Raw genomic sequence first — 21863 nt, forward strand, 5'->3', positions numbered from 1 at the left:
GGGCGATAAGGAAAATAACAAAAAACTGATCTCTGCGTCGTATGTGAACTTAATTCATGTCATCATCAACATGTTTGAGAGAAGATTACTGATGATGATTAACTGAAAGACTGATTAAACTAACATGCTTGTCGGAATATAACGTGTAATTTGCAGAGACTATTTCAGGGGTCGACGGAAAACGTAGGAATTTGCTGCTTTCCTTGACTCTGCATTACTGACGTAGCAATCTGCAAATTCTATGAGAGCTCTAAAGTTCTTCTTAGACTTTTTTGAGTTGGATGATAGGATAATATAATGTAACGTATGACTTTGAGCGTCTACGGTGCAGTTTTGTTCTTTAAAAGGGACGTGGTGTGTTTGTGGTTTCCCAGGTTGATCAGCGTTGTCCAGAGCATTGAGAAGGTCACGCTAACAGCAGCTGCTTCGGCTGTAATTCCCGCCAGATCCATTCCATTCGTTCAGTCAAAAGGGCCAATGTTTTGAGCCTGATTGCATCAGCCCCCCCCCCCCTCACCAACCACCTCCCTAACAAACACACCCTCTTCCAACACATTGCAGGAGTCACTCAGGAGCAACCCTCCTCAAGGTCAGCTGGCAAAATGCAGCCTGGAAAAAAACACTCCAGTTATCTACAAAAATGAAACAAACACTTGTCGGAGAGGGCGTGTCTCCGATTGTGAGTCATTCGCGATGACGGAGCTAAACCCAGCCCGCCCGGAGCGGCGATACATCCTCCTGTAAAGTGTTTCCATGTCATCCAACGAAATAAACAAAATGAATAATGTCGTGTTTTGGATTTGGACGGTGTCCTTGGTGGAAATTTCATCATTTTGAAAAACAAAATCAGACCATGAGGCCGTTTCCTGGCATACGCCAACCTCACTTCACAGCGCATCATGTTTCAGAAACACAGCATCAACAGCACTCATCGGCGCATAAAGTACATTATACAACAGCTTCAGGCATGGAGGAGTTAGCTGTAATCCTATTTATAAGTGTTGGTGGCAAAAACAAAACAAAAAAAAACATTATTAACGAGGTCAGACGAACGGCCCATGAGAGACCGTGCAGCAGCACAGTGGCTGTGCGGACGGTGATTAGCAGGTAGGCTAAAGGCATGATTCACTTCCTTAAATTAGCTCCGTGAGAGAGGACCTACTGGGAGCAGACAAGAAGGGTGGGCTGAAGACTTTACACAGAGTGCTGGTGATCAGCTGAAGTCTGCAGACCAGTAAGATCAGCCTCTGCCAATGGACGGGGAAGCGAAAAATAAGGAGTTCTTAATGTTAACCTACTGACCCCTCGTAGAGGCCGCTGCAGAGACACTGACAGTGACTGACAGACTTTGGCACGGAGCTAATAATCAGGCCAGGGTGAATGTGTGAAATGACGACTCGGATCAGAGCGCTGAATACCAACAGCATGAGTAAGTAATCAGTTTTTTTTTTTTTTTTTCTGCAATTGCGTAGGCACTCCCCTTTCGTGGTTACAAGTTATCATTCCTCCACATTTGCCTCTGTCCCTGTGGGACCGGTGAGGATAAACCCGGCTGCGTTTCAGCACGGCGCCGCCGTCCACTCCTAATCCGGTCCAGGCTTCCTTCGAGGACAACAACAGGCCCCCCCCCGGCGATGTGTGTTCATCATCAAGGTTAGGACTAGAGACTCGCCACCGCAGTGTAACCTGAAACACGTGGCGCTGCATCCACATGCGAGTTTTTTTCAAAGGCGAGCAGCGCGTTCCATGCCCCGCGCTTGGATTTCTCTCTATGTACAGTGTTTGTATTTACGGGCCAGATCGCGTTTTTGGCCGAGCTAGCGCGGCGCGGTTCCAAGAGGAGGCAATTGCCCACGCTGAAATGACCTGACAGATATGGGGTGGATGGCCATGAAATGGTCCACATATTCACAGTCCCCAGAGGATGAATCCTGATGACTTTACGGTCCCCTGACCTGCTCTGGCGCCACCGGCAGGTCAAAGTTTTCAAGCTAACACGTAAAGCATCTCCACAGCCATGGATGACGGATGGGCGGAAACATTCGTCCGGGTGTTCATGGTTCCCAGGCGATGCATCCTAAAGATTCTGGTGATTCCCTGACTTTTCTTCGAGCGCTACCAGCAGGTTGACATGTTTTTTTTTGTTGCTTCGGAGATTCAACAACTACTGCATGGGTTGCCGTTAATTCTGTTACAGACTAACGAGGTGGACGTGCTGAACATTATCCCGGGTTAACATCACCATCTTTATACCATGCTGACATGACCTCAGAGCGATGTACAGACTCTCAAAATGACTTTTTTTTTTTTTTTTCGGATCAGACACTATTTTTTCGCATTACTGTCACAGTCAAATTATTTTCAGGGGGGAGCTCAGCTGTGAGTCTGACTGTTCCTCTGTGACTTCTACCATTTTAGTCTGAAACATCGAACCAGCTGTGCATGTTTTTCTAATACAAAAGAAAAGGGAAAGCAGTGTCTTCCATTTTTTTTTTTTTTTTTACTCCGCTTGTATTTATCCACACTGAGCCTGATGCACACTGTTGGTATTTCCAAGCCAGAAATACTCCTCAGAATTGTCCAAGAGCCCATGAGCCTACGTTTCCCTCAACTTAGTGTTATTTTTACACAGAAACCCAGCTTTAGTTTTTTTTTTTTTTTTTATGTTTTGCATGAAAAAATGACTCATTTTCAAATTTAAAAAAAACAAAAATTCATAAATGTTCTTACAGGATGTTAAGTTTTTGCTGTACAGAAAAGAGTGCGGTTTTTTGTTGTTGTTTTATTTATATTTACCACTACAGTGTTGGTATCATTCTAACCTGACATTCGGCTGCTAGTCCGAGGAAAGAACATACAGTGCAAGTTCAGCTGTGGTGCTGAGATTTTTCCCTATTATTATGATTATTGTCTTATTGTGACTAAACATGCAGCGGTAACAGCAGGGCCGTGGAGCAACTACCCGACAGAGGTAGGCTACTCCCGCTGCCCGCCTTCCGTCCGCGCAGAGCCCAAGTTGGGGGCTGCCTGCGGCCAGGGCTTCGCTCCGCGCGGTGCTGATGTTGCCAGAGCGCCGAGCACACGCGTCTCCTTTAAGGAGATGTACGCATCCGCTTCGGTCGCTGCAAACAAATTGCGCGTACAATAAATGAGCACAACAGATGACGATTTTCGTGTCTTTCTCTTTTTCTTTTTCTTTCTTTCTTTCTTTAAAGAAAAAAAAATCTTACATCCCCGTGTTTGGCCCATTTCAAAACGAGGTTGTGCTCCGCCGGTGCGATGATTAAAAACATGGCTGTGATGCGCTACGCTGTCAGACATCCAGTTTGCCCCTGCGTCTTCAGCACACACTGCATCCGTCACATGAAAGACACACGGCACGGATCGGTTAAGGAAAGATAACTCACGCGCTCCCGCTGATCGATCCACAGATGCCATCGCACGGGAGGAGGTCGGGAGGCGGGGGCAGGGCACCCCCAGAAAGGCGCTCTCTCTCACGGCGTGTCCGCTGCTCCGGCCCCGTCTCCCCGTGCTCCTGTGCCAGGGACGAGCGCGCCTCCCGTAGCTGCTACTGTGCAGGACTGAGCATCACATCGCACGCCGTGGAGCTCCGCTCCTAGTGTGGGATGATGATGTCGCGGGAATAGGAGCGTCAGTCTCTCCTTTTGACGAGAACATCTATGTCTCCTGCCTGAGTCACCCTGCGTTTCAGAGGGAGAGCCGAGGCAACAGACCCCCTCGGCAGCTTCAGGGAAAGATTCGCGTATCTGAGGTTCTTATTGAGATACTTGGCCCTGAGGACTTCAAATTAAAGCCCACCCCAGACACGGTGTGTCTTTTACAGTTTTTAAAGAGGGGTGGGAATAAGATGAAAGCAGAAGTAACCACACTGAGGTGTATTTATAGCTCAAGCATGCAGACACTACAACAGCTTACATACCGGTGGCTATAGACGTGAAAGCTCTTCACATGTTGTTGTTTTTGTTGTTGTTGTTGTTGTTGTTTGTTTTTCGGGTCGTGAGGACAGATTTCCGTGTGTGGCCGGAACAGGCGAAGGTCTCCAAAGTCCATAAAGGAGAGAGCGTCGGGGCCTGGACGCGCAAGGTTAAATCCGGGTCAGTATCTGACTCCTCGGCGCCCCACTCGTGTCGTGCACAGGTCCAAGAGTGAGAAGTTCTTGTTTCATCGACAGAACCTCGTAGTGACTGTCATTATTAAATATTCCATAAGTAGATTCTGCTTTGGCACAGTTGTCCTTGATGTGCACAAATTATAGTTTTGTTTTTTCTTCACTTTCACATCGATGCTGTTGGAATAACAAAATGTGTAAACTGCATTGCTGCCTTAAGTTTCTATACTTTGACGTTGTGCGACCAAGGCCTGCAGATGCTCCCCTATCTTTTAAATCAGTGCATTGCATCAGACTTAAATTAGACTTCAATATTTTGTATTACTCTTCCAGATAACCTGAACATTCAGCAGAGAATCTGTTACCGTTCTGGCTTCATCGCTTCATTCTTTACATACAACCTTTTAATGTTTGAATGAATCATTCCTCAGCAAATTCCAGTGGAACCTATATTTTGCTTTTTCGCAGAGAGGTTTAGAAATATCTTTGAAACTGAGAGGTCCTGTTGCGCATTGCACATTCCTTATGTCTATGACTTTAACACACGGAAGCACCTTTTCCTACGAGACAAAATTACATGTGGGCACACAGGGTTTTTGCACATTTCACGTGTGATAAGTATATACAATGTCAGCACATGTGAATGTCAGATACTTCACGTGTAAAGTGTAAGACGTCACATGGGAAAATGACATTTTCACATCTAGTGTCACATGCGATGAATTCACAGGTAGGTACTTCGTAACGGGTTTGGGACATTTGACGAACAAAACGTACGTCACAAATATTCCGCACGTGCCGTTTTGAGATAGGATCCCAGCTTCATCCCACTAAAGTCATGAAAGTCAATAAATACATACAGAAAACAAGCACACGTAAACATTACATTAGGTCCAGTGCAGCTGGGACACATATGTACAGTGTGGACGACGCCTTCTGTTTCACATACTGCGACATCCTGTAGGACATTTCCCTGCTTACAAAGCTGGATTGATGGAGAATTACCATCTTGACCAACATAGACTATATTGGAGCCTGATGGACGGAGGTGATATTCTAAGTGCAGACTATGAGCTCGGGCATAGACAAGCTTGGGCTCTATCCGCATGTCATAAAGCAGCCTACTCTTGCAAGATGTCACCAAACTCCTATAATCTTCCAGACTGTCTGCGTGAAGGCATTAAGCTGCGCGGGAGAGCCACCGACCCCGTCTGAACCACGGGATCTATACGATACACCTCGGGTCCGTGCTGCTCCATTAACCCCGCCTGTGTTAGAAATGCAGTCTTTACTGAAATCGGGAGCAAAATCTCCAGTCAATGTTAAGTTTCCTGTGGGAAAAGACGTGAGCGATGGATCCCTGATGGATAAACACAGGCTTGTGCCTCTGGGATCCAAACCTGTCTCCTGCTTCTTTTTTTTTTTTCTTTTTCTTTTACGTTCGGTGTGAGATGGTTCTTGTCACACCGTTTCGCAACTCTCCCCATATACTAATGGGGTGCTATTCTTGTGCAGTAAGCCCAAGACAGCTGCGTCATCTGAGGATTTGATGACACAGTTAACGGGGATCATGCTTCTGCAGTCGTGTGCGTAGCTCGAGCCTGACAGGAGAGCAAACAATGACAACAGGCTGTGGGATGGGAGGAGGGGGGAGGAGAGTTGTGGCGGAGGGGGAGGACAGGGGAGGAGGAGGAGGAGGAGGAGGAGGAGGAGGAGGAGGGAGGAGAAGGGAGGAGAGGAGGGGAGAGGAGGGGAGGAGAGGAGGAGGAGGGAGAGGAGGAGGTAGAAGAGGAGGAGGAGGAGGAGGAGGTAGGAGAAGGGAGGAGAGGAGGGGAGAGGGGAGAGGAGGGGAGAGGAGGGGAGAGGAGGGGAGGGGAGGAGAGGAGGAGGAGGAGGAGGTGGAGGAGGAGGTAGAAGAGGAGGGGAGGGGAGGGAGAGGAGGGGGAGGAGGAGAGGAGGGGAGGGGGAGGGGAGAGGAGGGGAGAGGAGGGGAGGAGGAGAGGGGGGGGTTGGAGGAGGGGTGGAGAGGCGGAGAGGAGATGGGATGAGGGGACGGGGGAGGAGGAGGAGGAGGAGGAGGAGGAGGAGGAGGGGAGAGGAGGGGAGGAGAGAGGAGGAGGAGGAGGCGGAGAGGAGGAGGGAGGAGGGGAGGAGAGGAGGGGAGGAGAGGGGGAGGAGGGGGGGTGGGAGGAGAAGGGAGGAGGTAGCTGTTTACATGCCCAACCATGAAGCTCAGTTATAAATATATCCATTAGTAGTATAAGAAGTAGTAACATATCTGTAACACAGTTTTTATTTTTACATTGCATTATATGACTATACTACTGTTTTGTTCAGTATATATTGTCTGTAGCTTTTTAATGACATCTGTCTAATTTCTTTAGTCTCTGATTTTATCCTTTTACTTATTTCATTCAAAGAGTGATTTATCTGTTTTCTTACATCTCAGCCTTTCTCTGTGCTGCTGTAACATGTCGACTTCCCCTCGGGGATCAATAAAGTCTTACATTATAAAGGATACTGACAAATACAACCGACTGATGTGGATGAAAATCACCCGGGCACGATGCATTTTCATAGGTTTTATGTATGTATGCTTCACGTTCGCTGTGGCATAGGTTATGTATGGGTGCACACACCATGTCTAATAATCAGTATGATGAATGTTTAAAATGTCTCTTTATTTTCAGCCGCCTCGTGCCGTTCTACGGGGACAAGCAGTTGTCCCAAAAGCAGTTGTGGACTCCATCTTGCGTCTGTAATGCTTTCAAATTTACTGAAATGGTATCAAAAGTATATAAAGCCAGTTATCATGTACTCTCAGTTCAAAGAGTGAGCTCTATGCTGCTGTTCAAAACTCCAAAAACCAAATTTTAAACATAGACTTTCAGGAAATACATCCTGGCGGAGCATCAAGCCCTGGCTATGCAAGTGGCCTTTTGAAAATACGTTTGTGTGGCTTTTGTTTCTTCTTAGACATCGGACAGTCTGAGACGGGTAAGACGAAACTCAAGAAACGCATTTTTACAGGGTGATTTTGAATCAAAGACGCTGCCGCTACCTGGTCGAATCCGAACAGTCCAGCGATCACTGGTATGCTGCTGATTACGGGGGTATTATAGTGATTTTTCCTTCAGGGGCAGAGCATATAACCATCATCTTCTCCCTTGGTGCACACTTCATCAAATACATAACATACTTGTGGGAGTTTTTTTTACATAACATACCCTACATATAAACATTTTTTAATTTATTTTCTCTTGAATTGAATTCACTGATTCGTTCATTTTTCTTCTTCTCACAGGGGACTGACACCTATCCAACAAGCAGTGGGCAGAGGAAAAAGGAAACGGCTTTTTTTGAAACGCTGTCATTGAGCCTTTAGGCAGCAAATGATGTGTACTGTAAAAGAAATGCCGCGAAGACCCGGTCGATCGGTAAAGGATGAATGAATATTCAACAAGTGAAAGTAACCGGCATAGCTTCAAGTCAATGAAAAGTGACTTTGAAAATGAAGAAAATCGCATACAGTTTGACAGTTTACCGCTGCAGCTTTCTGAAACCTGAAAGATAATTGTGTGGTCAGAGTTGATACAAAACTGCACTGCACACGCCATGAACGCACACCCTCTCTAAAGTGTCCTGTAGCTTAAAGGCCGACTACAACACCTCTGGCAATCGCTGAAGAAACGTATTTGCTCCTCAGGGGTCAGGAACAGAGAGGCAGTCTGAAACATCGCCACCCTCGGGTTACAAGCACTTGCAGTTCATCAAGAAATACTCCAAAAAAAAGCCTGCAACTGACACGAGTACAACTGTGCACGGCTTTGCATAGTTTTGTCTCCTAATAGTTGACATATTCTTTCCAACTATTCTTCACGTTTGGTTAATTATTTACCCTGATGTCAGATACCCGAAATCACCTCGATGATCTCCAGTGTATATTCATGGTGTGAACGGCGACAGACTAAGAGTACATTCCAGTGAGTCAGCATTTTCTCACTAAAAAACATTTTTCCAAAATGTTCTTCACAGTGGATAAAGCTGAGAACACCAGCTTTGTGTTTTAGCGCGGACGTGGAAACAGCTTTTGGAAATCAATGACGTAAGCCAGCTAAGTCCCCGGCGCGCGTTAGGAAGACAACCTTCCTTGTTGCCTCGGACCCTCTCCGTGCATCCGTGTCCCCTGAGAATCATACCTGCGGAGACCTGGATTACAGCGGTGATTTCAAAGTAAAGCTAACTTCACGAACGAGTTTACAAAAGTACCCGTGAACACCGCAGCTTTCGTGCGTTTTGGCCCGGGTTGTGTCCAATGCAACGTGGCAACAAGTAAGAGAGGAGATGGTGAGACTTCATAAAGACGGGAGGAAGGGTACAAGGGCATCAGGAGGCTACTGAACATTAGGCCTGACACAGCTGCAGCAGTGGTTGGGGGGTGTAGGAAGAGCCACGCTCCCAATAATAGAAGGCGCAGTGGACATAACGGCAGACATGCAAAATATTCGAAAGTAAAAGAATTGAATCTCACTAATGAAGGGTGAACTGTGTGGGGTGAGAATGTCACAAACTCTAATGTGGACGGACGACTTTATGGCTTACAGAAAGCTCCTGAGGCTCTGCCATCTGACTCGAAGAGTTGGCCTGTGGATTCAGTTGAACCATAGTTTTTGCCAACATAACCTTTGCAAGGTTGTCCGCTCCAGGCCTATGCTTAAGTTTCCTCTCTTTAATTATTCTTCCTCTTGTACTTTTTTTCATTGTTCGCTGTCAGCAGTTCCTTCCAAAATGATTATAATGACCGTGCAGAAGCTCTATTCATATGCTTGATTGGTGGAACATCTCCTCTAATCTGTATTCACGTTGCACTGTCATCATCCGCCGTTTCATGAATAGGACCTTCAGACGCTGCGAACGACGTCGTGATTACATTGGTCAAATTCTTTAAAAAGCCATGGTCATGGTTAATTATTAAATGTTTTTGGTCTTTTGAAAACAGACGGAGAGCAGGCATATGAAATAAGGAATGGAGTTCAGTAAGAAGTGGATTTGATTTGGACATTAATCAGGGGTAAGCTTTTGTTATATTGCACCCTGTGAAGTGACTCACTGGCATTTAAATGCAGTTTCTAACTGAGCTGACCCCGGCCCTGCGTAACGGCCCATCGACAGCTCCCCCCCGGCCTGGAGCGAGAGGAAATTTCCACTGCCGCTTGTTGTTCTCCATCGGCTCCACTCTTGAACCGATATGGCCCTGAACGAGCGCCCAAACATTTATGCCTGTTATGCCCTGCTGTTGACAGTGGGGAACAGGAGCTGACCACTGGCAGGAATGTAGGTCGACGGGGAGCGGAAATGTACTGGGGGTAGCCAACAACCCACCCCCACCCCAGCCCTGACCAGTCAAGCTCTCCCCCCCTAAATGTTGTCTCCTGGGCCAGTTTATACTAAACGACAGCCTGAAGTTGTAATCTGTCATGGCCTCATAAATAATGTAGCCTCTGTGTGGCCACTCTTCACTGGCAACTGATAAACCACCATTAAATCCACAATTACAAGGAAAAATCCATCCTGGGTTTTTCAATAAAATGTACTGTATCAAAAGTAAAAGTACTGATCCTGGGTATTGATCAGATTCCAGTGCCCCCCCCCAAAAAAAACAACACACACACACACACACACACATTTAAACTCACTGGGATCATCTTTCTGTGAAGTAAAATGAGGCCAGGGGTCGCTGTGGTGCAGAAAACTAAGAAAATAAAGCCATGAAAGTGTATTTCAAAACTGTATTTAGTGTGGATCCGTTACCTCCGGTTGCTTAATAAAACTAGTAACCACAGCCGCCAAATATTTTCCTCTGAATCGTAGCGGAGTGGCAGTGCCAAGTAGAATATAATGGACGTGTTAGCCTCTCAAGTGCCTCAAAAATTGTACTTTGGTACAATTTGAGTAACACTTGGAACGACTGGCTTCGAAATGACGGTCTGAACAGACGAGAAAAAAAAAACTGCATCACAGTTTCTGCCCAGACTGTGTGTGATTCCCACAAGACCTGTCGGAGTTGCAGTGCACGCAAAACGCCAGCGCACGCACCCAAGGAATTTCACAGGTTACTGCTTTAAAGCCTATACGTGTCCTTTCAAATAAAATAAAATGGAGCGTGACAAGATGCAGGCACAGGAATCAAATCAAGCCTCCATCTGGTTTTACAAGGGTACCTTGGAGAAATAGCAGCCCTCGTGCTGGAGGTCGCGACGCTTTCGGATAAGGGTGTTTGACATCACCGGTGGACATGTAGCCATTATAAAATCCTACTTTTCATACTAGTGTTGAGTAAACTGCAGAGAGAAAGAGGGTCCTCTGGCATCTGTACGTTTAAAAAATGCAGAAGAGCCATGTTTTGTTTTGTTTTGGTTTTTTTTCTTTACTGCCCTCAGTTTCCTGTGGTCAAACGCCAATAAATCTCCACGGGTAATAAATCTAGTGCTGACCAAAGCCTTTTGTTTCCTTCTTTCCTAGCAGGAGATCCTTCAGTTGACTTATACATTTTATTTTTTTTTTGGCATCCACTACTCTCTTCCAAAGGACACGTCTGCCTTGAAGGACAGCGTATTTCGCCGTGACTGGCAGATTTGAACGAGTCGCATGACGAGTGACGAGTTCTCTTGTGGACTTTAGACCCGGACCACACTGCAGGCAAAACTCGGAAAGAAAACCTGGTTTGCGTATAAGAGGCGCTGGCGTTTTTGGGTGTGTCAAGTGGACGGCTCATCGGAAAAACGATCTGTTAAATTAAGCTTCAAGTACCTTTCTAGATGAGACGAGATCAAATCCTGTTAAAGCATGGACGTAGCTGATGTAGTAAAACAAACACCAAACAACCGAGCAACTGTCATTTTGAAAACAATATGACTTTTACTTGTTTCGATATTGCCCAGCAGGGATCGGATAACTATCTGCTGTGAGCTGGCGGAGCTGAAATGAGCCCTGACATTTTCAGGAGCAGATTTCTGTCCTTACTCTCAGGTTTCTTCCTTCTTCCCACGTGCAACGACAAAAAAAAAATGCGTAAACTAATGTTTCGAAGGGTGAGGCAGGGCAGGCCGGCTCGATAACGACTATCCCAACTGTACTGACACGGCCGCCGCTTATGTAATGGGAGATTTTGACCAGGACACTGTGTTCCCTGACAAAGGGATTTCTATTCAAAACCGTCGGTGGCAAGCTTCCGCAGAATCATTCACAGAGGGTGAACCTCTGTCCATCGGGAGGGGGGGAAATAAACAAGGAGCAGACGGTGTCCGGCTGCGTTATCATCCAGATGAGGATGGAGGTGGATGGAAAATCCCCCCGAGTTTACGAGCGGCTCCGCGCGCTTTCAGAAGTTAATGATCTAATAATCGAGCTGACTGCGAGGAGACGCTCGTGCTCACCGTAACCTCCAAATCAAACAGCGTCAGGCTATTCTCACACTAAGTTTGGAAATGGCTATATACTATGCCATATCAAAATGCCTAGAAGCTGAATTTCTTCCTCAAAGGCGAAACTTGCGCATCGCAGCCAGCGCGGGGCTACGTCCGGTGACAATGCAGAGTCCCCGCGGGTTAAACCCTCGGTTTCGGTCCCCCCTTGTGCTCGCCGTGATCAGCTCAGCGCATGATCTAGAAGGAAACAGATGACGCTCGCTGACCCATCCGCACCTGCATGTGCAAACACCAGCTTCCCCCAGGCCGGTGCCTCGGGACGACCCGGTTCAGACGCAGGTTTGAGCTCAAAACTGCGCGTGACAAAGGGGGCGCCGTCAGACGCTGCCGGTGGGAACGTCGCCGATCGGCCAATGGGTGAAACATTTGTGGGGAAAGTGAATCACTGTTGTGCCCCCCCCCCCAAAAAAAGGCATGAACTCACATTTTTCTGTTCTATATTTCAAATTGCTAACCTTTCTCCCAAAGCCGTCATAAATAATATCCATCTAATTTTTTTTTTTTTTTTTTTTTACTCTGCCACAATTTATTTACGTGTATTTGGTTTTCCCCTCACAAAATCACGATATTTTTCTGAATACGTCTTCACCCCAAAAAATGCGTCGTCAGTGAGAGGTGTCCGGTGCACACGTGGCCGCGGACATCGGTAATCTGCACGGGGTCATTCGGGGTTGGGGGGGCTCTAATGATCACGTCCGGTCACTTACACGGTTCTTCGCTCGTCAAGCGATCACTGAATCGCTTTTTACACAACCGGAGACAACCGCGTCCCGAGGGGAGATTCCGGGGCCGCGAGCACCCAAACCAAAATAAACCCGCCCCCCCCCCCGGCGATTTCTATTGGCCCGCCGCGAACGCGAGTGGAAGAGAATCCCCCGCTCTCTATTGGCTGGAGCTCGCTGTCTTTCAGCGGTCGCCTGCCCTGTTTTCGTCCGACGGCGTGACAAACAGGTCCGGTAGAGTCGACCGCAGGCTAGCGTCGGACGCCGTGGACCCGGAGAAGGAGCCGGAGCAGCAGCCGGAGCAGCAGTCGGAGCGCGCCCCCCCCACCCACCCACCCGACACAGACACAGACACACACACACACACACACACACCTCACTGCAACGATGAAGTTCGTTCGGTTCATAATGAAAAACGCCGCCTTGGCCAGTGTGCCCAAGCATATCGAGCATTTCTCGAAATTCTCTCCCTCGCCGCTCTCCATGAAGCAGTTTCTCGATTTCGGTGAGTATCGATCCTCGCCCAGGTGGGTGGTTCTTGATGTAACGGGGGAGCCGCGTTGACCCGGGGCCGATTAGCTTGAGCCGAAATGCGACTCGTTTTCGTAAAATTGTTTTTTTTTAAAAATAAATAAATAACCGAATGAAAACAAAACCCAAACAGCCGGACCAGGCAGGTCTGAGCGTCGGCCCCGTGGAGGCTGCGCCGGAGCGTTCGTCTGAAGTAGCGTAGTGATTACACGGCAGAGAGTTGCGTCAGACCGGGCTCGGGCTCGGGCCTGGACCCGGGCCTGGACCCGACGAGCCACACGCTGAAATGCGTCGGTCTCTAACCACAGTCTTCCTGCGGCCCGTAAATCAGCTGCCGTACACCTTGTGCGGAGGAATCCGTTGTAGGTAAACGTTCACTAACACAAATTCTTGCTTGCAATAAAATAGTAATACTATTTCCTAAGAATAATATCGTACATATCCATTTTAAAACTGTTATTATTACTACTGGGGCTGGAGCCAGTAGTTATTATCTGTTGATCTGGTTTTGTTGTTGTTGTTGTGGTAATTCGATTACAGTGTTTGGTCAGTGTCCCAGAGCCCCAGCTGCCATCTTTTCGCTTGTTTTGTTCAGCCACCAGTAGGAGAACTCAAGAATCCAGTTACAGTGGAATCTGTATTATGGTGCTGCAGCTGATGATCAATGCCATGATTGATTAGATTGTGAAAAATGCCCTGCATAGTTTCAAAGAACTCCGCAAGTGCTGGTTTTTGTTCAGCCAGAGCCCAAAATGCATCCGGTTTACTGCCGTATAAGACACAGAAAACCTGCACATTCGAGAAGCAGCGAGTAGCGATTCTCCGGCTCTCTTTCTCCAAAAATGACTCGTTACGATTAATCGGTTCATTTTCTGCCTGTGGCCTTATCAATAAATGTCTTCAGCTCTAATCAGTATTTCCCCCCCCGTGCTGATTCAGGGTCCATCAACGCCTGTGAGAAGACGTCCTTTGTCTTTCTGAGACAGGAGCTCCCCGTGAGGCTTTCAAACATCATGAAGGAAATCAACCTCTTGCCTGACAAACTGCTCACAACCCCGTCTGTGCAAACGGTGCAGAGCTGGTAAGTCGGACCAGGCAGCTGGATTTGAGCATTGTTATGATCCACGTTATCCAGCGCCTCTGGTGTTGGTGCTCAAAACAGAAAAGGGCCACAGCTGCTGACTTGTTTACGGCGCGCTCGGGGTGACGGGAGCAGCCTTTGACCAAGTTGCACTCCTTCCAACCAACTCTGGGTGGCTGGGCGCTCTCGGCTGTGAACTTTACCCTAGTTCCTCGTCACGTGTCACGTGAGCTTGTTTTCAGCGTGGGCTGCTTTTCCTTTCCTTCTGTGAGGAATGCCTCCCGACAAAAATACCCTCGCGAGGTCCAAAAGGCAGCCGTTTTGAAACCTAATCAAATTCCCGCGGGTTGTGTTTTGCCTGGCGTTTTGCAGAATATGCTTGTGTGTGTGTGTGATCATGTGTTTGTTTGTGATTTTTGTCAGGTACATACAGAGTTTAATGGAGATCCTTGAATTCCTGGACAAGAATCCGGATGACTACAAAGTGCTGGGAGAGTAAGTTTCTGACATTTGTCATCCGAAACCCATGTTTTAAACTCACCGGCCCCCACTTTTGCATTTAAATGAAGGCTCAGTTGTTTTAGGCTGTGAGCTCATATCGGATCTTTTGAAAGGGAAGGTTTAACTGAGGATGTTTCAGCTTTGACAGGGGGCCTAGACATGGAATTATCTCGGTCCTCTGGATCCTGGAGCCTTTCCCAGCCACCCTATCCCTTTGACTGTGAGATAACAGAACTCCTGACAGCTTGGATGCCTCTGTGTCCGTCCTCCCCAGGTTTGTTGACGCCCTAGTCACCATCAGAAACAGGCACAACGATGTAGTGCCGACCATGGCCCAGGGCATCTTAGAATACAAAGAGGCCTTCCCCTGGGACCCGGTGACCAACCAGAACATCCAGTACTTCCTGGACCGCTTCTACATGAGCCGCATTTCTATCCGCATGCTCATCAACCAGCACAGTGAGTGTTTCGATTTCAAGTAGAACTTTATCATTTATTGCGTCTGTCTCTACCTGGTGTTTTATCACTGGCCGTGTAGATAATCTAGTCCGTTAAAATTAGAATTCGTGATTTGCTGCAGTTTATGTTGCAGGGCCTGAAAAACAGATGTTTTTTGCCAAAGCTAAAGTAAACATTATTTGAGTTTTGTAGTTGTACTTGCATTGTTTCTGAAGTGAACATTGTCGTACCAGGCCACGTCCCGTCATCGTACTCGTTCTGCTCCCCGTCCGGTGCTTGACACCCACGGGGGGAACGTAAATCTGTACCCAGAAGTAGTCCTTAAAAACACGGCGCCTCGCAAACCTTATCATCACGTCCAATCACGTGGGGTTGATCTCTGCTGGCCCCGGGAGCAGTCGGCGTCAGGCTGGGCTTCGTATTATAGAATTTATATTTCGAAATAAAGTCAGCGAGGAAATGGCAGCAAATGACTTATATCTGTAGAAGTTTCACTACAAAACAATTAGTTGGTGTAAACAGATGTAGACAGAAGCAAATGGGATATAAACTACTGGATTCTTGTCTTTCGCCTCCTCGCTTTTGTCAGCACTACTTCACGTCAAGATGTCACATTTGGTCGTAGTTTATCTGGTGGGAATAGTTTAGATGGGAGAGCGGATTGACTCAGCTGTCGTAGGGTCGGCGGTCCAGTCCTCCTGTCCCTGAGCAAGACACTAAAATCAATACTGATTCTATTGGATGTGTATCGGAAAATGTGCGTGGCTTTGGATAAAGCATCTGGCAAATATACACAATGTAAAGTTTTTAAGATGGCATGTTTTTTTTGTTTTTTTTCTCTGCAGCTCTTATTTTTGATGGCACTACCAACCCTGTCCACCCCAACACCATCGGCAGCATTGACCCTCACTGTCAAGTTGGAGATGTAGTCCAGGGTAAATACGGATTATGTTTGGAGTTGAAATTTTTACTCCTAATGGGTCAAAGAACCCAAGTTTTGATGCGTTAAAATGATTCGTCTTTTCCCATCTTTTAGGTTCTGGAGCAATTTTCCTGCCCCCTTTTGTATTGTAACGATTGCTACTTTGATACTAACATTAGACAGGTTTCGGCCCACTCATGGTAACCATCAATACTTCTGCTCTTTTTGTATTGTAATCGTAATTTCTGACTTTATTATCCCACCCTGCTTTTTCGTCAGATGCCTTCCACAGTGCCAAGATGCTGTGCGACCAGTACTATCTCCGCTCCCCTGACCTGATACTACAGGAGATGAACAGTAAGCTTCCGTCCATCTCACCTGGCAGGTTGCACGCAAACCCGGTTTTCACTCTTAATGCCAACGTCCCGACGGGGGACAGCGGTCCTCGTAGTCTTGTCGAAGAGATTTAAGTAATGAACAGATCTAGCCAGGCCCTGTGTGTACACATACAGTGCGAGTGATCGAAGTAATGGCTTAGCGGGCCCGGCTGACTGCATCGGACAATATTGACACACAGGTCCCCTCCTCCCCGTCCTCACACATCCGTAAAGCCTGAGCAGAGCAGAGCGGAATAATTGCCGCTGATGGGAAAACGTCCACGAGTGGTGAGGGCTAATGAATTTTAAATGAAGTGGATGAAATGAAGAAACGCTATTTGTTTTTTTCCCCCTGTGCAGACAAGAAGAAGAAGCATTCAATAAGCATCGTATACGTGCCCTCTCACCTTTATCACATGCTGTTTGAGCTCTTTAAGGTACAATCTTTACTCAAATGCATTAGAAATAATATTAAAACCAACTTTAACTTGAGTTTTATGACATTATATTTCCCTTTTTTTTTTTGTAGAATGCTATGAGGGCGACCATTGAGACCCATGAGAGCAGCAACAACCTCCCACCCATTCAAGTCATGGTGTCTCTGGGAGGTGAGGATATGTCAATCAAGGTGGGTTCCAAAATACAGCTCAGCTGCTTAAGATTGTTGAACAATGTTGTGGTTATTTTGGTACATAAGGATATCGCAGCCCAAAATCACAAATATGCCTCAAAGGACTTAACAGATCTGTACAGCGTTCGACATCTTCTGTCCTCAGACCCGCGGTTTAACGGGGGAAAACAACGGAGCATCAAATTGCGGGTTCCTTGTTTGGCACCTTCCTTCGGCTCTCGTGCCACGGACTCTGTCTTTGCATGTTCCGTCTTTGTCCTGCGCAGGTTGCCTCCAGGAGTTTCCTCACATAATGTTTACATACTGAACCGCAGGTGGATTAAAGCTTTAAAACTGACAGTAGGAGTTAGCGGGAATATGGGTGTGTCTCCTTGTAATTCTAAGCTCTGTGTGAACCAACGAGTTTAACGAAGCCTGCGAAGACAAAACGCTTTCACAACGAGTTCATCTTTTACAATGATGGTATTGCACAAGTTCAGATCGGTTTAGTATTAAGTAAACTGTGTGGTATGACTTGGCCTTTAAAGCTAAACGTACCGGCCGTTTTTTTCGTCATCGCCACCCAAATCTTTCTCTAAACCTGTTAGGTAGCGGCTTCACACTCCATTAAGCATGTTGGCTACCGGCAAGCAAAGCTACTAAGCTCTCATAAGAAGAGCTACATGGGCCGTGTGCCTTCATATTCATAGAGCCTTTCAACCTTGTCTTGTTGCCCATGTGTTACCAGGACGTCTTGTTGTCACTCGTAGATCTGGCAACAAGTGACGTAACAGACAATAAACAAAAAAATGTGTCGCTTGCTGTGAGGAATCCAGAGATAAATATTACCAGGCTCTGCGGTTCCCTTTTAGTTAAGCCCGTTTTAATGTCTTTCAGCTCATTGTTTTGGTTTTACTGCCCTCAAAATGTCTTGGCTCAGTCTCAACCTCATTCCAGCAGCAGCAGGGAGCTGTTTTTAGTTTTTCTAAAAAAAAAGTGGTCTTTTCTTTTTTTTACATATCTGTGGTCTTTCTTTTAAGATCTTTTATAATTGCACTTGTTAATCTGGTACTATATCTATCTGTTTTCTCTGACGTACCTGCTCTACCAGCAGCAGCATTTGACAAACGCAGCTTCCCGTCATCCTGCACTTTCGCCGTGACAATATGAGGCGTAAACAAAGAGGAAGCCACTTAGCTTCCACCCTTTAAGTTTGAGGCCAAGTGTTCACGACAGGCTGGGAGCTTGTCCGCGCGCGTCACCTCCACCTCTTCGTGCTCGGCTCTGCTCGGGGTCCTCACATCATTCTCTGTCTCCGCCCTACCCCTCCCCCTCTGTCCCTGCCTGTAGGTGAGTGACAAGGGCGGCGGCGTCCCGTTTCGGAGGATCGAGAACCTTTTCAGCTACATGTACTCCACTGCTCCTGCTCCACAGATAGGAGAGCACACGCGGCCACCGCTGGTAAGTAGAGATGCAAGCGGTGGGGTGCCGGGATGTCATTCAAAACAAATATAGGTCGTCTTAGCAGGTGTAGATAGACTGTTATGTGCACTATTTGCCATTTGGTTAAACTTCTTTACAGCCTGCGAAAAAGGCTCATTCAGCCCTTTATTTAGACTCTTTGCTATTTAAAGATTAAAATCCTGGCATCAGTTTTTTGGGGTTTTTTTTCAAAAAATTATTGATCCACGATGCACAAAACAAACTTGACCAAAGGCCTGTTCCATGGAGCAGCGCTGCGGCTTGCAGTGTGACAGAGAACAAAGCCGTCTTAAACCCTTGATCTTCTCCTCGTTGTGCAGGCTGGCTTCGGCTACGGTCTGCCCATCTCTCGTCTCTACGCCAAGTACTTCCAGGGGGACCTGCAGCTCTACTCCATGGAGGGCCACGGCACAGACGCTGTCATCTACTTGAAGGTGAGCCAGACATGCTGATCATGCGTGGAACGGTGACAAGATGCCCAGAGTTTGAACGTCTGCGGCACATAGCAGAGAGAGAAAATTGGCTTGTGACATGGCTTTGTCAAACGCAGTCCAAACTCTGCGGACCTGTGGAGGCAGATCAGGTAAGACAGGCCATTTCTAATTACGTCTTGTCGTCTTGTCCCTCCAGGCGCTGTCCACGGACTCCATCGAGAGGCTGCCGGTGTACAACAAAACTGCTCTGAAGAACTACAAAGTGAGCCAAGAGGCCGACGACTGGTGCATACCCAGTAAGGAGCCCCTAGATCTGAGCAACTATAAGGTGGCCAAGTGAAAATGTCCTCCGGGTCTGGTGCTTCACTACATACCATGAAGCCTCCAGAACACCTGCGTTCATATTCCCATGTCATCATCTGCCACGGCAGATGGGTACAGTCTGGTTTTAGCAGTAGCATGTTCATCTTGTTTTCAGTCCCCGTTGTCCTTCTGGGTTTTTTCATGAGAAAATAGACCATTAGAAAACAGCTACTAACAGAGAATACTTTTCACCATCACCTCTGAGACTTTGGAGAGGGAGCTCCAATGCTGCTAAAATACACTTAGCATCGGCAGGGGGTGTGTGTGGACACGGAGCCGAGAGTCACGTGCAGGTAGCGGGGAGGGAGAGATTCGGCAATGAGTGGGCCGATGAAGACCTACAGAGGAGGGTTTTCCAGCTTAAGGCGTTAACGCATGTCATAAATTTTTGCAGCCGTTGTTTATATAGGGGACAAATAGAGGAATTCACCTAAACAGGGGGAACCTGTTGTTGAACAGTTGGAAGAGAAAACAGATTCCTGTCTTCTGTAGAAAAATTTCACCCAAGCCTTACAGTAGCAACTTCACCCACATGCTCATTTCATTGAAATTACTTGAACTATTTAAACTAATACGCTTGTTGCACGTCGTTGAATTTTAAGTACTGTAACGCTGTCGAGTCTGTCGATTTGAACAAATGTATGACTTTGAAGTTAAGTGCTTTTGTGCTTTCTGCATGGATATTTGTTTGGGCTTTTGATATTTCAATCTTTAAAAATTTAATCAGAGTATTCACACTGACTGATAAGATACTGTGTTATCTTAGCATCCTTTTTTTTTTTTTTGATCCGGTTGAATGTAATCCACTCTACCGTGCATTAGTTCGCATTAATTACGGAGATAAAGAGTATTATATGATCGAAACTACAGCACCATAGGGCCCAATTTCTGTCTAATGTAAAGCGTTTTACAGCCGGTGGGTCTGGAGTTTCAAGGCTTTTAGCAGATTTCAATGGAGGCAAGTGTTATTAAACCCCAGAGGGCGATTCAAGTCAGGTTTGAGTTCTGTACCAGTCTGTGATCCAATAAGGCAAGGCCAGTCCTGGATCGTTTATTACACAGTGCCATATGAGGACAAAAGGCTTTGGGTCCATATGTTCCGAAGATGAAAAGTTTTCTTTTGTATTATATTTATCTTAATCATACAGCATGTGAAAGGTTATTTTTATAGCTACACTTTTTGTGACCGATGATTGTAAATACTGTAAATACAATCCAAATAATTAAAAAGAACAACTTCAGTACAAAATGTTGCTCTCGTGTCGTTTGATTTTGTCTTTGTGGGACTAGACTAAAGTTGATACGGGGATACGGAGAGTTTTTTTATCTCAGTGTTATATCTCAGTGTCAAGGTGGGGACGAGATCAAGCTCAGCAAGTCTGCCCTGCAGCCGTTCCAGCACCAGACCCTCAGGCACAAAAAAAATCATGGACACACACAGATTTATGTCCGCAGTGGTTTCCCGTCCGCTGGTCTTCCTCTGCCTGTGGGCACGAGGAGCTACGCCACTATTTTTTTTCACCAGATGACAAGGTGGATCACACTGTCGTCCAAAACCTGCCTTTCTTGGCCCCGAGCCCAATGAGACAGAGGTCATCACGGGGAAACATGTGAGTCAGGGTCTTGTGGTTGTTTGGGACCAGGGGCATGTGAGATTCACGCTGCTAGAGGCTAAGAAATTACAGGGAGCTCTAATAATAGGTGGCTTCTTTTAGCTTGTGTGTCATCTATGAAAAGAGAGAGGCAGCATACATTTTACATCATAGGAATGGCAGTGGTGAAAAGTATCTCAGCACATTTACTTGTGCTTTGCTTAATTTTCAGCTTTTGGTGCTAAACTTCCTACAATACATATATTTGACAGCTATAGTTACGTCTAGTCTAAAGTTTTACACATAGGATCCATGTGATGAGCTTATAGAAGAAGATTGTTCTACACTAAACTAACGATAACCAGCTGATTCAGGGGAGCTGTCGAAGGCACTCCTGTCACACTGGGTCTGTCCCACATTGGCCAGGTTCTGCTGAGAAAACTGAGGTGTTGCCAGAAAAAAAAAATAAGGGCACGTTTCTGCTACAAAAATCTGACCGTACTCGAACAAAGCAGCGACACCTTAACTGGAATTTTTCATTACGGTTTTGCTTTTTTTTTTTCTTTCTAACTTTCACTTAAGTAAAGTTTCTGAGTACTTCTTCCACCACATCATGTGCACTGTGAGCTTATATGCTTAAAGTGAATAATATCAAAGATATCAAAAAGATCAACACAACACTGTAATTGGCTTGAACTTAACTAATGTGTGAAGACCCTTTTATCTCTTAAGCCCCTTCCCCCTTCTTTTAATGTGAAACTTGTATCATTTATATATTATTTGCCGTATTGCCTGAGCGTGCAGGTACATACATGCTGTGTTTTCCTGTTTGACCCTCTGTTTTTTGTTGATGAATGAAATATCCCGCAGGGTGGCAGATGTCAAGTGACATCACGTCAGTCCCGTGTTTATGCGGGCCAACCCCCGCCGGCAGCAGCCAGTCCAAATACGGCCGTTGAGCTGGAGCATTTACCCCCCGCCGCAGCTACATCGGGGAGTGGAAAGAATCCGGCAGTGCCCTTCTCCTTATCTCACACAAACAAAAGGCTGATAAACTTTCCACTGCGACAGGAAAGGCTACAGCGCTGTGACACAAACACCAAGTCCAACCTGTGCATAGCGTGTACCGTAAACTCGCACAAACATCCCACCTTATGCACAATCTCTTTTTGC

The 21863-nt window shown here is 46.6% G+C and overlaps 1 protein-coding gene across 1 annotated transcript; it reads left to right on the forward strand.

The window, feature by feature from the left end:
* Positions 1–12640: 12640 nt before the first annotated feature.
* pdk2a (pyruvate dehydrogenase kinase 2a) lies at positions 12641–20334 on the forward strand. The gene is made up of 11 exons (XM_040135306.1): positions 12641–12843; positions 13809–13950; positions 14374–14445; positions 14726–14910; positions 15756–15845; positions 16112–16189; positions 16570–16646; positions 16739–16837; positions 18170–18280; positions 18622–18735; positions 18932–20334. The coding sequence occupies exons 1-11, from the start codon at positions 12726–12728 to the stop codon at positions 19073–19075; spliced, it is 1230 nt and encodes a 409-aa protein (XP_039991240.1). The 5' UTR covers positions 12641–12725; the 3' UTR covers positions 19076–20334.
* The last annotated feature ends 1529 nt before the right edge of the window (positions 20335–21863 follow it).

The sequence above is a fragment of the Xiphias gladius genome, chromosome 9 (assembly GCF_016859285.1).
Source record: "Xiphias gladius isolate SHS-SW01 ecotype Sanya breed wild chromosome 9, ASM1685928v1, whole genome shotgun sequence".
NCBI lineage: Eukaryota > Metazoa > Chordata > Actinopteri > Istiophoriformes > Xiphiidae > Xiphias > Xiphias gladius.